Source organism: Dendronephthya gigantea, unplaced genomic scaffold (genome assembly GCF_004324835.1).
Source record: "Dendronephthya gigantea isolate DGI-Jeju-01 unplaced genomic scaffold, DenGig_1.0 000026F, whole genome shotgun sequence".
NCBI lineage: Eukaryota > Metazoa > Cnidaria > Anthozoa > Malacalcyonacea > Nephtheidae > Dendronephthya > Dendronephthya gigantea.
Window position 1 is genome coordinate 1,142,895 of NW_021163036.1, and position 16,007 is coordinate 1,158,901.

Sequence of the window (16,007 nt, forward strand, 5' to 3'; positions counted from 1 at the left end):
ATTGGTTAATTGGCAGTTGTTTTCTGTTGCACTGGATTTGAACGGAACCTGTGCTTAGAATCCAACTGATGGCAGGAAGTACCTGTCTAAGAGCCTCGTGGCACAGAGTTGCCGTCCATTATCTAAGTGAACTAATCTGATATTTACCTCTTATGCAGGAGACGTTGGCGCGAGTCTCAGTGATTTAGTTTACGAGCGGGTGGCAGTCAAAGGAGCGATCTTTTTAGTTCATTCGTCTGGCTGAGTTACTAGAAAAAGTTGAGAGTTCGTAGAAGTTTGTTATACCCGACATTGAAAATATCTCGGCTCCTCTTCAATTCAACAAGATGCGATCCTAATATTGGCAGCGATCGCCTTAAAAAATTGGGCAACATATTTAGGTACACAGCACAGTGCTTTCTAGAATCAAATAATATCCATGTGATAAAATTCGACTTTGGGCTGTAGGGGATAGGGTGCCACATTCCCTACACCCCCACTCCAGACTGAACAGCCTATATGCCACTTTTGTTGAACCGTTTTCTTATTAGCCGGTACATATCTCTATCTCTGATTCAGTAAAACACTGAAAAGCCAGCCATATAATGTATTGACCGTCTTGAGAATTCAGGGGCGTGCTGGCCAGGGTCGAGACAATGGGAACTCGTTGTGGGCCCCTGGCATAATGGGCCCTTTAGACTATAAATTGAAATTTGAAAAAGTGTTAAATACACAACAGTTTGTAAAAGCAACCTTTATAGAAGAGTTGTATATTAGCTAAATCATGATGTCCCAGACCTGTATTATTAATAGCTATTTGATTTGCGTATCAAGTACGTGGCCAAAGTTAGCGTCTCGTTACAGAATCGCATCACCGTGTAAGGTTACTTGAAGTACTAGTATTCCTGCAACCTTCGCGTCATACAGTATAATAAAGTGGAGACAGTTTGTCTAGTTTGTTTTTGTTTGGATCGCGCCCTTGGGCCCCTAAAATGTTACTCATTCGTTGTTCTTCTTGAAGACCCAGCACGCCCTGCTTGAGATCACGTTCAGCGAGTCTTCACTGATGAAGATTCACTGATTACAGTCAAAATGCCAAAGTACACTGCCCTGCCCAGATGTTCGACCGCAATAAAAATGAGCTAATAATTATTGAAATAGCTGTCAAGATATGTCTCAGCTGAAATTATTCTCGACGTTTCTAACTAGATATGTATATTTTCTTGAAAGAGTGCTAAGACTGCTATCTGTCGTACGGCACAGAGATCTACATCTGCATGGATAAAAATGCTTGATCAACTCAGGTCAAGAATACAATCAGGGTCACGAAGGGAGATACTAGAATGGAGAACAAGCTTATCCTAAAATCCTCCTAAACGCACCGCGTTACCCCTAAGAATACCCATCACGGAGTATTGCCACACCCGGGGTATCTTTCCCCATTAAATCACCGTCCGGAATTTTCTCGCCACCGGAACCCGGGTACCCGATCGTCGAAATATTCCAGCATTTTTTGGCGAATATTTCCCCCTTTTGCAGGCGTCCCTCCGACGCACGTCGCTGATTGGCTGGTATTATTAGTCCTTGGGCCATTCGGACTATAAAGCCGCACCTTCAGGTTTTTGACTTGAGTTCGGTTTATCGGCTCAAAACGTTTTCGTATTTTCTTGCTTTTTGCACGAATCTGCCTGCGAAAAGTGGTCGAAAAGGCCGAGGGAAAGATGACTGAATATAAGCTCGTCGTTGTCGGAGGTACGAGCCGTTTGCCGGGCGAAATTTGCGTTTAAAATGGTACCCTAAACATTTGACTTCGGTGATACCCGATGACTGCACTCACGTTCGTATTGAACCTTTTATTTTAGCTGGCGGTGTGGGGAAAAGCGCTTTGACAATTCAGCTAATACAAAACCAGTAAGTGTACTTGTGTATTTTGTCCTGTTATTTAGTTTTAGCTACGAATAATTCAGTTATTTAACACAAAAGTAAGTGGTGTATATACATAAATACAGTGGAAATGTATTCGTTACTTATTAGAACGGTGTAAAGTTTCAAATTATTTAGCAAATTCCGACTCGACAGCACTTATAACACAAACATGTAAACTGTGTTTCTTTCGTGCGCCGCGTAACGAAATGCATCGGCGTTGTATTGTATGTAAAATTTTGCAAGGGGACTTCATTGTTAATTTTGTTATTGTGATTATATTTGGTTCGCGATCTTTGCTCTTAAAAAGCCAATTTGAGTAAATTAGAAGTAATCGATTTCGGACTTTCACCAGTTTGTCACATATTCCAATTGTTTATTGTATGCTACAAAGATTTTGATTAGAGATCCATTGTAAGGGGTGTGGTTGTGTATCAGGGATACAAAAGTGAGCACAAGGTCATCATCAAATGTTCCTTTTACCAGATCATAGTAAGATATTGAATAGAATGTGAACTATGCTAAGTTTTGGTGAATAACAGAAAAGCAAATTGTCTTCCTGTAATACTTGCAGGAGCAGACCCATGCAAGATCCCCCCAGGCTAGATGATGATTTGTAATCGCTTAGAGAAGCTAGAACAATCTAATGGCATGTCCACACAACAAATTCTTAAGATGAATTTCACTTTTTCGAGATGTAGCCGACGCTGTCCCCATTGCACATACATCTTATTCAGCCTGATAAATTGCTGTGTGTCTTAAGTTAACTCAACTTCAATTAGCTTACCCTTAATGCTTTTAATTTCTTTAGTTTTGTTGATGAATACGATCCCACAATAGGTAAGTGTGACCTTCTGATACATTGGGTAGGTGGGGACATTGCCAAAGGGAAGGGAAGGGAGATTTTGGTTTCCAGTAAGGGAAGGCACCACATCTTACCACATATCATGTATCACTTGTGTATTTGATGATTGCCCCCCCACCTCCACTTATTTGGGTCAGTTATACACCTGCCTTCTGTAATCCTTTGTGCACTGAACTCACACCTTGGACCTCGTTGTTTTGAATTGCAAATCCCAATTTTTCTCACGTCAATTCGATTTACATTTGTAGAAGATTCATACAGAAAGCAAGTAGTTATAGATGGAGAAACTTGTTTATTGGTGAGTTGTTTCTGCTTATCCAAGTAGGCCAGATAAATGACATTTTTTTGTGGAGCTTTCTCCAGTTGTCGAAAAATTTGAAATTTACTGGCCTTTCCTTGACCTAGGATATCCTTGACACTGCTGGACAGGAGGAATATAGGTAATTACAGTTGTTGTAATAAGATTATTAAACCCAAATCAACTGACCTGGAAACAACCTTAAAACATAGTCGATGCTGCCTCTAAAACCTTCAGTGTCCTTGGATTTTTCAATAGAAAATGCAACTTGTTTCTTGTATTTTCTTTTCCCACTCAAACTTTAAACTTTAAGATTCTGTGTTTTTGTCTCTCATTAAATTAAACATTAAAATTCCAATTTGTGTGGACAAAGATTGCTTCATTATGACTCAAAGCACATCTGTGGGGGGAGGAAACTGCCGCTTCCCTTTTTCATTAGCAAATTCCAGCCACTTCATTGAGTCATATGTAATGCTCTATTTTTGCAGTGCAATGAGAGATCAATATATGCGGACAGGGGAAGGGTTTCTATGCGTGTTCGCGATAAATAATGTAAAATCTTTCGACGACGTACATCAATACAGAGAACAGGTATTCGCAACTCTTGCTTTTGTTTCGTGTTGTCATGGTAGTAAAGTAATTACATGCTAAATCTATTTAAAATTAATCAAGATAAAGAGAGTGAAAGATGCCGACGAAGTTCCTATGGTTTGTAAGTACATTGCTTTTGATCCTTAAAAAAAAACTTTCTGTCCTAATCATTGTTTCCAAGCAAGTTAGACAACATGTTTTTCTGTTCCAGTGGTAGGCAATAAATGTGATTTACCGACACGAAACGTGAGCAGTGAAAGTGCAAGAGAGTTGGCATCAAGCTTCAGCATCCCATTCATAGAAACATCAGCAAAAACGAGACAAGGAGTCGACGAAGCATTCTACACTTTAGTACGAGAAATACGAAAAGATGTAAGTGTTATGGTATATTTTCTAAAGAGGCTATTCTTCTGTTAGTCTCGTCTTGCATTAAAAAATGTTTACCAATTGTCACACAACTGAATATTTCCCTGGCATGTAATCTTCCTCCCATTCCAGCCCAGGTAAATTGCTGGGCAATCTCCAAAGTAATGTTGAGTTCAATTCACAATGTTCCCACCTGTCTCAGTAAGAAGGCAAAATTGAGCCAATATCTCAAGTGTTGCATTCTCATGACCAAAATCATATACCTTAGTAGCTAATAACAAAATATAAACAAGTTAGTTGAGTGCCTGTTTTAAGGAAGATTGGAAGAATGAATATGGATGAGGATAAAATTTATAGACCATGAACCTAGATGCAATGGCGTAGCTATCTGGGATGAATCTTATCTACCAATTCTTTTTCACAGCCACAGCTGAAGATAAAATTTTCTCTCTCCTCTTTATAGAAAGATAGGAAAGGCCAGATGAAACCGAAGCCAAAGAAAAAGAGAAAATGCATCATTTTATAAGACAAATGCAACCGTCATGGCAGACATTTAAACTGTGATATAGTACAAAGAAATGGTATACAGCATATTTTGGCGATTTTTTCATGGAAACGGCCAAATTTGGCTTATTATGCCGCCGCATTTACTTAGAATTTTTCAATTTCATCCGAAAAATTTCCCCCCAAAATCATAGTCATGTGATTATAGATGGATTGGGTATGTTTTGCTTGTATCCATTCTCAGAAAAATGAATTTTTTATTTTGTTTTTCGGCTGAAATTTGCCCGAAAATATTTGTGTGCGATGACAATTTAGTAAATGTATTTACAATTAGTTTGAGGTGTGCAGATTAGTTTAATTAGCTGTGACTAATTTTGGGTGTGCTGGTTAGCCTAATTAGCCATAGCTTGTTAGACTAATTGGTTGTCTTCGATATTGAATAGGTATTGTACTAAATGTAGCTAAATTAGAACATGCAAATTAATGGTAGATCATTATATATTACGTACATGTACACATGATTATATCTGACAATTTAGGTTAAGATATGATTTATTTGCAATTATCCTTTTCAGTGTTGGTCGTGTCCGTATATTTTTAGGTGTTTGTAAATTTAAACAAAAAATTTCGTGTTAAATTATTGAAGGTCATGCTGTTGTGTGTGAGTCTTAGATAATTTCAACATGCCAAATGTAATTGCAACATCCAAAAAAGATGTATCTGCTGGTGTGCCCTAAAATCTGGCTGTGGAGGAAATTCTTGGTATTCCAAATCTGTTGTTTCCTGTAGCCATAGATTAAAGAGCATACCCTTTAATCTATGCTTGTAGTTTCAATTGTGTTTTCCTAGATTCATTCTTATCCATATTTAGGATGTAACTTCCTAGAATTTGCTCACTATCTCTCAGTGGTTGGTTTAAACCAGTCAACAAGTTCTCTTTCAGACTTTCAATTGTCATCTGTTTGTTGGATAAATTCAGAGTAAAAGCCACTAGAACACTTCTCATTTATTTTACAAAATCACAGCCGGTAATTTAACTTGTTTACAAATAAATCTATGGATAAACATTGTACATTTCTGCAACAATTCGGCAATATTTATCTTCCAGACTTGCACATACTTTTCACAATTGACTGATAGCTTCTCAGGAAAACTAAACGAAGACGCTGTCACAAAATATTTGTCCTGCGATGATTCTGCAAGTGCAATCTCGCACGAGTTTACTGCTAGATTTGTATGTGACAAACAGTTCATTTCAGATTGTTCAGCCAACCAATATACTGCAGGATATCCTAAAACCAGCCCGAATACTGTGCATGGATGTACAATTTCAACGTCGAAAGTACGTACATCTTCATCTGCCGGATTGCATTGGATGAACTCGGTAAAAGTCAAGCAAAATTCTGTTATCGAGTTCCAAAATTTGCTGTCAGAATTCTCAACCATTTTTGGCTCAGGTAAGTGTCCAGAAGCATCGACGAAGCAAGTGCATTTTTCATTCATAACACGATTTAGATAGCTCAACGTTGCCTCTCTTTGCAATACAAATGTATCGCCGAAAATAAGTACAGTATACAAGTCACTTCGGAACAGAAACTTTTCTCTGCAAAGATGTTTCACCAACGTGCTTACTTGTACGGGCTGTAGGCAGCATTGGTCTACTAAATATGAGGTCTTAAGACCAAAATCTACGGCGAGGAGACATAAATAGATCTCTTTCCAATGCCTTACAGCATGTGTATGTCCGATGTTTTCTTTAAATATGTTAAAACACGTTTTCTGCCTTTCCTCATATAAAATGTTATCCATATCTTTAGGTGTTGAATAAACCTCTGTTATAAATACTATAATGTAAACTCTACTTATCCCATATGATCCCTACCATAGATTTAAGTTCTGTTGGCAACACATTGATTTAACATTGGTTCACTCTAACAGAAATCAGTGTCAAGCTATGATAGAAACATAACTTGTTACAGACACAACATTAAAAAGGGTTGTTTTTCCCCTAATTGGTAACAGGCAACAGCCAACTTTGTGGCTCATAGCATTTCATCTGAACAGCAGTTGAGTTTGTATTCTGTCCTGAATCCCTAATTGAACAGCACACACAATCTGCCGATTCACTTGAGCTTTCAAGATTTCACTTGAGCTTTCAAGATTTCACTGAGCTTCCTTAAGTTTTGTGTTCTCCATCTCCAAGTTCTATGAAAGAGGTTAGAAAAGAGTGCTCTAAATATGACAAATATTATGTTAAGATAAAGCACCCAACCACCAGTCTCATTGCAAGACTGTTGTAAGGACTGTATGCCATTTCTAAATTATGCACCTTAATCTTAAGTTGTAAATCTAGAAGTTGAAGATCTCCCTTTAGCTTTTCATTCTATTAATTAAGCGAAACAAACAGAAAAAATTAGTCATAGCTTTATTTCATTTCCTATGGAATGCCTTACTTCCATATTTATTACTGTTTAATAAAAAAAGATGAGTATTTTGCAAACAAACATACAGTTTTCTTAAGCTCCACTTGTCTTGCCTGAAGTTCATGTTTCTAGAAAATTAACAAAAATAATTTGCAATTTGCAAACATACATCGCAGCAGGGTGTTATAGAAAGTTAGGACCAACTGATAAAAACATTAATCAACAATGCCACCTTAGTTAGTAATTCTGTAATTTCTTTTTCCTGTACGGGATTCTGAAAATTGAAGAAAAACTCAATTCAATTATAAACAGGAGATAACAGAATGCTTAGATGGAACATACATTGTAAATTTGTTTTATTTTCTCTTCATTTTCATCACATTTCCTGCACAATTCTTGATATTCCTTGGCTGTAAAACTTAATTTCTCCTTTCTGAAAAAAGCACCACCATTGGTTAACAGATTTAAGGCATTTGCTAATGGGTGATGTAGATCACAAAATATCACTCAAACTTCCCTAAGAAACATTCTTGGTGGCAACACACCATATAGAAATAGTTTCAACATTCTCCTAACTTTCCAGGTTACAAATAACTGTATGTTACTATCCCCTCACTTCCTCAAGTAATCATCTAGCCTTGGTACGTTGCGTTATAGCACTTAGTACTTGTGTGAAAATACCTAGCATCAGGGATAACTGCATGGACAACAAAAAGGGATTGCATGTCTCCTTTTTTGTTCTTCATCACTTGGTTATTCAGCTCCGCAACTGCCCGATCTGCTCCAGTCTGTGTTTCATACATAATGAATCTGCATCAAAAGAATATATTGCAGCACAATAGCACATCTTGTCCCAGAAAACAGAAAAAGAAGTAGCTTATATAACCCTGATCAGGGCTCCACGCTTTGCTCCACAAATTATAACACACACACTTCACTTACGCAAATGAAAACTTCTTAGCATCCGTTTTTGACTTGAGGTCAACACTCACCACTGTGCCGCAGACATTGAAAAAGTCTCTAATTTCTTCCTGCATATATTAGCAACAAACCGGTTAAATTTCTAATTTGCATAAAATGCATCACTTTATTACTATATGTGACTTTATTTGAACATGAGCAAGTCACAACTTACTCTGGTTGTGTTCATTGGAATGAATTTTACAAATACTTTTTTTGGTTCGATATTTGACATGATATGCTAATTCGTATGATCCTTTTATAGTGTTCTATTCGTTTTCAAAATATTTCTTGTAAAATTTACTAGTAAACAGTTTAATACAGTTATTCTTGTTTTCCGATGTATTCCGATACTCTCCGATTACAATTTGTTACAGCATGGTCTTCTCAAAGATAATTAAGCTAATTTATGGATAAATATGGTAATATTTGACGTATTATCAATAATTATCCCTTATTGCTGTTGAATTCAGTTCCAGATTATCCAGTATATTTCTCACACGTCATCATTTATCCATGCAAAAATATCCCATTGTATCTACAAGTACCTAACTGTGTACATATTTAGCTTCTAATTTTCATACAAAATGGCGATTTTTACAATTTTCAACAACATACGTAGTTCGCAATAAATTTTTGCACAACTTAAAGCCTCATTTCTTTTTCTTGCTATGAGCCGTTTGCCGGCCCTCGGTGGCTCGTTGCGGTCGATAGCAAATGCGTATGACGAGGACGATGTATCTGACGAAGAATTGGAACTTTCGAAAGCCAAGAAACGCAAACTTTCGACAGAGGAAGGAGAGAAAAGCGAGGCGAAAACGGGCGATTCTGACTATGATATCGTTGTAAGCGATGAGGAGGGAAATTCCTCCGGTGCTGGGTCAGTTAAGAATTCAGTGGTTGTTAGCCAACCGAGAGTCGCTAAAGGTGAGATTTGGTGTGAATACGAATGATGATATAAATTATGTGTTAAAAGTTAAGAGTTCGATAATTTCTTTGATATTTTGTACATAAATCGTTCAATTTTATAGAAATCAAAAGTTCTCTTGAGTTATGTTTGGATAAGATTTATCAAGGAACAAAGCAGTTCCTTACTGAGACACATTTATACATAATAATAATACATTAGTTGATGGGATATCATCGGATATCACAGGTTTTGTGAGATAAGACCTGCTTACTTTTGATTTTCTTCTTTTGATGGATGTGAACCAGGGAATAAGTTACTGATGTTTAAAAAAGAGCACTTGTATATCTGCCCATTTATCACTATTCACTTGTTTCCATCTATCAAAAGACAAAAATCACAGTGAGAATTGCAGGTGATATCAACAGGTTATTCTCTGTATTTCTTCTCAGCTTCTCGGTTGGTTTCGTATGCTGGAGATGAGGATGAGGAAGAGAGTACCGGTAAAGCCAAGGTGAATACAATCTTGCATTTCTTTGGCAATGCAGTGAAATGCAGTGAAATGGAAAGCATGTCAGAAGTTCAGCATAACCTCAGAATTGTTAATCTTATATGAATGAATTGAATTTTAATTTAGGAGAGTGAGGTTCTTGAAGTTACAACAGAGGCAGGTACATCATCTGAGGCACCACAGCAACAAGGTTGGTTTAAAAACTCTTGGCACAATAAATCAGAATCGTTTTGGTAAAATCAGGTCAAAATCGCCAGCACGTCAAAGTCATGTGATAAATTTGCATTACCAAATCCTGATAGAAATTGTTTTAATTTTAATATTTTACATTGTTTGGCTTGTTGCTGTAATAAGTACATTGGGAGAAATGTGGATATATTATATCATAGCTTCACAGGTCTCTCTTCTATTCTAGAAAGTGGAGAAACTGCTGAAACAAGTGCGGTATGTCTTTAATACAATTTCACAGGCTGCCATTCATCGACCAATATCATACATGGATTCTGTAGGGTTGCCCACTTAACTTAGAGCAATACACAACCCAAAATTGATGCACCATTGCACCTTAACACATTCATTGTCAGTCTCAAAGATACAGAAATATGTCCGAACGTTCCCTTTGTTATCCTGCCTTACAAATGTTTGTTTTATGCTTACAAAGGGAGAACCGTCAACAAGTACGGAAAATCGAGCTGTGCTTGACATACCACGTTTGCAAAACCAACTAGAAGAGAATGAGAAAAAGAAGGGTAGGTGTGACCCACAACTACCAGTGCCTGACACAAGGGGAGGGGAGGGAGGAGGGGGTCTGCTTTTAAATAGAGAAATACCGTAATTACTCGAATAAACGCCTCCCTCGAATAAACGCCGCCCTCGAATAAACGCCGCAGGGACAAGCAAAAATATCATTAAACGCCGCCCTCAAATAAACGCTGCAACCTATTGAGGCCTCATTGCGGCGTTTATTCGAAGCATTTATTTATAACCACAGTTCAATTTTCATATATAATTATATAAATAGAAAAGAAACGTAACTTTTATACTTAGTTTTTTTGGGGATTGATTGTATTGGTTGAATTGGCGTTTAAATTACACAATAAATTTAGAGTTGTTACGAGTTTGCAATAAACGCCTCCCTCGAATAAACGCCGCCCTCGAATAAACGCCGCATCTTAATTGCTAAAAATTCAATAAACGCCGCAGCGTTTATTCGAATAATTACGGTAAGTAAAATGTATTAGGCAGTTTGTATTACGAGCTCATTTTATGTTATTTCATTGAAGGCATGATGCCGAAAGAGTTGCTTGATCATTTGGCTGCTGTTGAAAGCATTCAAGTCACCCTCCCTGTTGAACCAGATGGACGCTGCTCAAATTCCTTACAGGTTGAGATTAAAGTCCCAAAATTGATATTAAGATTGTATAATTTAATTGTACTTGGTACAGTAGTGCATAGATACAGTTTGATTCAGTCAATATCGGCACATCTTCTTTGGGGATAAAGGGAGCAAAAACATTAGTTTGAGTTCTAGGAATTATGCAGAGTACAATATGATTTCAAGAAAATTAACTTCACTGAACAGTCACATTCTAAATTAATTTTTATGATCCCAACATGTTCATTTGTTCCACAGGAAAAAATCGAAAACCTTCTTGAGAATAAGAAAAGAACAGGTTGCGATCTGAAACTCACAATTCAGAGAAAGAAAAACTTCCGCAATCCAAGGTAATAATGGTCTTGATGATAAAAATGTTCATTTCAGAGGATATGGTGTGCACTGTGTTTTTTTCACAAAAGGTAGTCATATAGTTTAGTTTAGAGTTGTTTTTTTTTGTTTTACAGTATATATGAAAAACTAATTTCATTTTGTGGTATAAATGAAATTGGAACAAACTATCCTTCAGTGAGTGAATTCTTTATACAAATCTGGTCTGTTGTGGCACATCGCCATTCGCCATTGGCTTGCGTCGTGTTTTATCGTATTGCGTCGTGTTTTATCGTATTGCGTCGTGTTTTATCGTATTTGCGTCGTGTTTTATCGTATTGCGTTGTGTTGTATCGTATTGCGTTGTGTTTTATCGTATTGCGTTGTGTTTTATCGTATTGCGTCGTGTTTTATCGTATTGCGTCATGTTTTATCGTAGTGCGTCGTGTTTTATCGTATTGCGTTGTGTTGTATCGTATTGCGTCGTGTTTTATCGTATTGCGTCGTGTTGTATCGTATTGCGTCGTGTTGTATCGTATTGCGTTGTGTTTTATCGTATTGCGTTGTGTTTTATCGTATTGCGTCGTGTTGTATCGTATTGCGTCGTGTTGTATCGTATTGCGTTGTGTTTTATCGTATTGCGTTGTGTTTTATCGTATTGCGTCGTGTTTTATCGTATTGCGTCGTGTTTTATCGTATTGCGTTGTGTTTTATCGTATTGCGTTGTGTTTTATCGTATTGCGTTGTGTTTTATCGTATTGCGTTGTGTTGTATCGTATTGCGTCGTGTTTTATCGTATTGCGTCGTGTTGTATCGTATTGCGTCGTGTTGTATCGTATTGCGTTGTGTTTTATCGTATTGCGTTGTGTTTTATCGTATTGCGTCGTGTTGTATCGTATTGCGTCGTGTTGTATCGTATTGCGTTGTGTTTTATCGTATTGCGTTGTGTTTTATCGTATTGCGTCGTGTTTTATCGTATTGCGTCGTGTTTTATCGTATTGCGTTGTGTTTTATCGTATTGCGTTGTGTTTTATCGTATTGCGTTGTGTTTTATCGTATTGCGTTGTGTTGTATCGTATTCCTTTACATTTATCGTGTTCAGTGACGTTTTATCGTTTCCTGTTGCGTTGTCTTGCATTCCGTTGCGTTTTATCGTATTGCGTTTCGTTTCGTGGTATCATGTTCCGTTGCATTGTAAAGTATTCCGTTACGTTGTCTTGTATTCCGTTGCGTTGCACTACGACTATTTGTGATTTTCCATCTTCTCCAGGAAATATACGACCCATTCTCGTGGGGCGAGGATTCTTTTTACGAACGACTTTGTAAGTATCATTCTTTTATCACCTCAAAAGTATAAGGATATATTCTTTCAACGATCGTAGCGGTCCGTAAATATTTGACTCTGTCTACAGCTTGCCAGTCAATTATATGCGGACAGCTTAGCTAGTCTTTGCCGTCCAATTCGATTTAATGAACCATCTCTTTCCTTCAGCGAAAATTCAAAAAGAACATCACGAAAGAAAGCAAAAAGAAAGATCAAAGGTAATAGCATAGGCAGCCCAAATATGCGTGATAATTTGAACGTGATATGTCAAGCACAGCTCGATTTTTCTTACTTGTTGATGGTTCTCCCTTTGTAAGCATAAAACAAACATTCGTAAGGCCAGGATAACAAAGAGAACGGACACATTTCAGTATCTTTGAGACTGACACTGAATGCGTTAAGGTGCAATGATGCATCGATTGTGGGTTTCTATTGCTCTGGTTTGAGTGGGTAACCCCGTGTTTATAATAATATTATCACACCATGTTGACAAATTGCCGCAAAATTATCACGCATATTTGGACCAGTTCCGCGATCTTAGCATAGGGCGTAATCACGTCGGAGAATTTCACAAGTTGGGAAAATGTAATCTAACTTTATTCGTTCTTTAAAAGGTGGAATTTGTGTCGGCGACGAGACGAAACGCGACAAACGCCGGTGCCAGTACTTCAGCTGGGGCATCAACGAGCACCTCAACAGGTGGGTAGTTATTGAAGGCAATATTTCGACATTGCTGTTAATATTTAATGTTCATTCTAAAGTGGCGTCTATTTTGTTTACACAGCTGATGATGCTTCACGAAGGAGAAGATCCAAGTGGGATGTGACCAGCTCAGGAACAGCAGCTCAAACCATCCCTCAAAGCGCCTTACAAGGAATCGCGTCCGTCCAGGCTGCTGTTGCGGCTGCTAGTAGTAAACTTTTAGCGGTTCAGAAACCTTAGCCGTGTCACTGTTGCTCCACATGATCTATTTAGATCAGAGCAGAAAAATTAGGTCGACTATGTAACGTAAAATGTTCAAAGTTTTAAAACTTGAGGGATCAACAGCTTCACATAATCTGTCGTGTATTTAATATCAAATGCTCTAAATTCATGAGATAACTACATAGAGTAGATTGGATAGTATTCCGACATTTGCACAACAAGCTTCTATCTGTGTAACAACTGTAAGCTGTAAATAATAAATTAAAAGACCGATTACACTATAGCTATGTTCTACACACTAGTTGCTGCTGTCTCAAGTTAATTAAAGTAGCCGAGAATGGACAGAACAACTAAAGGGTAACAAAACTACAAAAGGACAACTATTTATTAAGGGTAACAAAACTACAAAAGGACAACTGAAGGGTAACGTTTTACAGTTAGGCCAAAGTTTGTGAACTTAGAGGTTTTATTGTTCACAATTCGCTATAACTGCATTTCTGAGTTAAGTTTATCTCATGAGCAATGGAAACATGCGTGTTTCACCACGAGGTAGCAGAATTTCCACGCGTGTCTAGCTGTCAAAGCGTTTACGCAACAAAAGCTTAGGTGCCTGGGTACAAGACTGCTGATTCGGTGCTTCCATCCGATTGGTTACACATTCGAAATTGGCATGATATTTTCCCTTTCATCCGCAGTTCGAAGTAAACACGTTTCGTCAGGGTCATTTTCATTTTGCTCGCACCTTGTCAGTCGGGCATATTTTTCCAAGAGCATGCTTTTGGCTTTTCTTACGACGTCTTGTACATTGCTGTCATGCTGAGCTTCGTCCAAAATCTTCATCACCTGTTTCTCTCCCTGCTTTTCTGCAAGCAGTTTAATTTCTTCGTCGAATTTCGAAAACGCCGCTTCCGTTTCGAGTCTAAAGAAAGTAGATTGAATTGATAAGGAATTAAAACTAATAGCACTGGACATAGTAACATTGGATCAATAAGAGATGATCCTTATTGGGCCTTTAGGAAGAACAGTTTAGAAGTGATAGAGCTATCCAGTATAAATAAAGCTAGTTTAGTTTACGTTTCCTCCTGTAGTAACACTGGATCAATAAGAGATGATCCTACTGGACCTCTAGAAAGAACAGTTTAGAACTGATAGAGCTATCCGGTATAAATATAGTTAGTTTAGGTTTCTTCCTGTAGTAACACTGGATCAATAAGAGATGATCCTTTCTGGACCTCTAAGAAGAACAGTTTAGAACTGATAGAGCTATCCAGTACAAATAAAGTTAGTTTAGGTTTCTTTCTGTAGTAACTCTGCATCAATTAGAGATGATCCTTACTGGACCTCTAGGAAGTACAGTTTAGAACTGATAGACTATCCAGTATAAATAAAGTTAGTTTAGTTTAGGTTTCCCTCTGTAGTAACTCTGGATCAATAAGAGATGATCCCTACTGGGCCTCTCGGAAGAACAGTTTAGGGGCTGTTTACATGAGCACGGTTACCCGAGATTCAACGAAGCGTGAGATGAATTTGAGGTATTAAAATGAGCAGATAACACGATCCTGGCAGTCGTATAATCACCACAACAATAGCATGTGCTTGTTTGGTGTCATAAAGACTTATTTCAATATCTCAAAGTCCTCTCACGCTTCGTTGAATCTCGGGTAACCGGGCTCATGTAAATAGCCCCTTAGAACTGATAGAGCTATGACAAACAGACAAACGGATTTCCTGTTTCATCAGGAATGCGGACCAGAAATTTACTGACCTCTCGTAGTCGCGTAATGAATGTATACTGCACTCTCTTTTGTGGTTGGGAAAACAGCATTTCTGCAAAGCCAGGTACAGCAAACTAAGACAAATGATACCGACTAGCATTGCCAATGCCAATATTGTCGACTGCGCTTTTATTTCATCGCCTCTCGGACAATCGGCTTTGGACGCCCCAACACGAAAACACACATAATAATCTGTAGTCCCCAAGGCTAACACCAGCCATGCAGTACCCATCAACAAAGCCCCCGCCAAACTGTGACAAACGTTTGACCATATGATTTTGTATTTGGATTCACCTCTTAAGCCACTTGTTGCCGAATCCCAAAAGGAGTTACTCGTTAGCAAAGTTAAACCTACCAAGCAGAAAGCTGGCACGAAAAGAAACATCCCCCCATATATATGATAGCCTTCTTTTGGACATTGAAAGATATTGGCCGCCGTTAGCACTTTTTCCAGGACAAAAATGACTAGAATCGTCACTAAGGTCTTCAGCGGTGTCTTCTTCGATGCTGTGAATATTTCTCGTTTTAAGACGTCGATGAAAGCACTTAACGAAGCCATGAATGAACCCACATATCCAACTCCTATCTCGTGTAAATCTTGTGTCTAAGTACTTCCAATTTTCTCCGATCATCAGCTAGCTTGAGCACTTCACGGCCGGATTTCATGCGATTTTTTATCTTTCATTTTCTGTTTTTGTTTTTGTTTCAATTTGCAACCGAAAACATTTTGAACATTCACTTAGAATGAAGAACTGGTTGAATAAAATTTCATATTCTTAGACTATTTACAATTTTTAATGATATTCTTACTAAAGGAATATAGTCCAATATTTTCATTGTATTTAAAACAATAAAATCGCGAGAGATCGCTCAGTCGAAGTGCCTTCCTTGTTCGTCCTCGTGACCTTGTTCCGTTCAAGTAATCATGGTGACACAAAAAACCGTATATTCC

At 37.8% G+C, this 16,007-nt stretch overlaps 4 protein-coding genes across 4 annotated transcripts; 2 read left to right on the top strand and 2 right to left on the bottom strand.

Annotated features, from left to right (window-relative positions):
- Window positions 1-1,579: 1,579 nt before the first annotated feature.
- LOC114523017 (GTPase HRas) lies at window positions 1,580-5,070 on the top strand. Its single transcript, XM_028543822.1, has 9 exons — window positions 1,580-1,731; window positions 1,842-1,890; window positions 2,714-2,742; window positions 3,016-3,065; window positions 3,173-3,207; window positions 3,554-3,656; window positions 3,738-3,777; window positions 3,868-4,028; window positions 4,486-5,070. The coding sequence occupies exons 1-9, from the start codon at window positions 1,701-1,703 to the stop codon at window positions 4,546-4,548; spliced, it is 561 nt and encodes a 186-aa protein (XP_028399623.1). The 5' UTR covers window positions 1,580-1,700; the 3' UTR covers window positions 4,549-5,070.
- An 802-nt stretch (window positions 5,071-5,872) lies between these two features.
- LOC114523018 lies at window positions 5,873-8,487 on the bottom strand. Its single transcript, XM_028543823.1, has 8 exons — window positions 8,085-8,487; window positions 7,892-7,980; window positions 7,631-7,759; window positions 7,292-7,382; window positions 7,182-7,223; window positions 7,036-7,077; window positions 6,856-6,909; window positions 5,873-6,731 (listed from the first exon to the last, which is right to left on the bottom strand). Exons 1-8 carry the CDS (start codon window positions 8,142-8,144, stop codon window positions 6,690-6,692), a joined length of 549 nt encoding a protein of 182 aa, XP_028399624.1. The 5' UTR covers window positions 8,145-8,487; the 3' UTR covers window positions 5,873-6,689.
- Window positions 8,488-8,495: 8 nt separating this feature from the next.
- LOC114523015 (SAP30-binding protein-like) lies at window positions 8,496-13,427 on the top strand. Its single transcript, XM_028543819.1, has 12 exons — window positions 8,496-8,836; window positions 9,269-9,330; window positions 9,454-9,517; window positions 9,743-9,771; window positions 9,989-10,076; window positions 10,611-10,711; window positions 10,961-11,052; window positions 11,170-11,230; window positions 12,303-12,354; window positions 12,525-12,574; window positions 12,971-13,055; window positions 13,141-13,427. The coding sequence occupies exons 1-12, from the start codon at window positions 8,581-8,583 to the stop codon at window positions 13,296-13,298; spliced, it is 1,098 nt and encodes a 365-aa protein (XP_028399620.1). The 5' UTR covers window positions 8,496-8,580; the 3' UTR covers window positions 13,299-13,427.
- Window positions 13,428-13,656: 229 nt separating this feature from the next.
- LOC114523016 lies at window positions 13,657-15,814 on the bottom strand. Its single transcript, XM_028543820.1, has 2 exons — window positions 15,046-15,814; window positions 13,657-14,199 (listed from the first exon to the last, which is right to left on the bottom strand). Exons 1-2 carry the CDS (start codon window positions 15,612-15,614, stop codon window positions 13,932-13,934), a joined length of 837 nt encoding a protein of 278 aa, XP_028399621.1. The 5' UTR covers window positions 15,615-15,814; the 3' UTR covers window positions 13,657-13,931.
- Window positions 15,815-16,007: the final 193 nt, after the last annotated feature.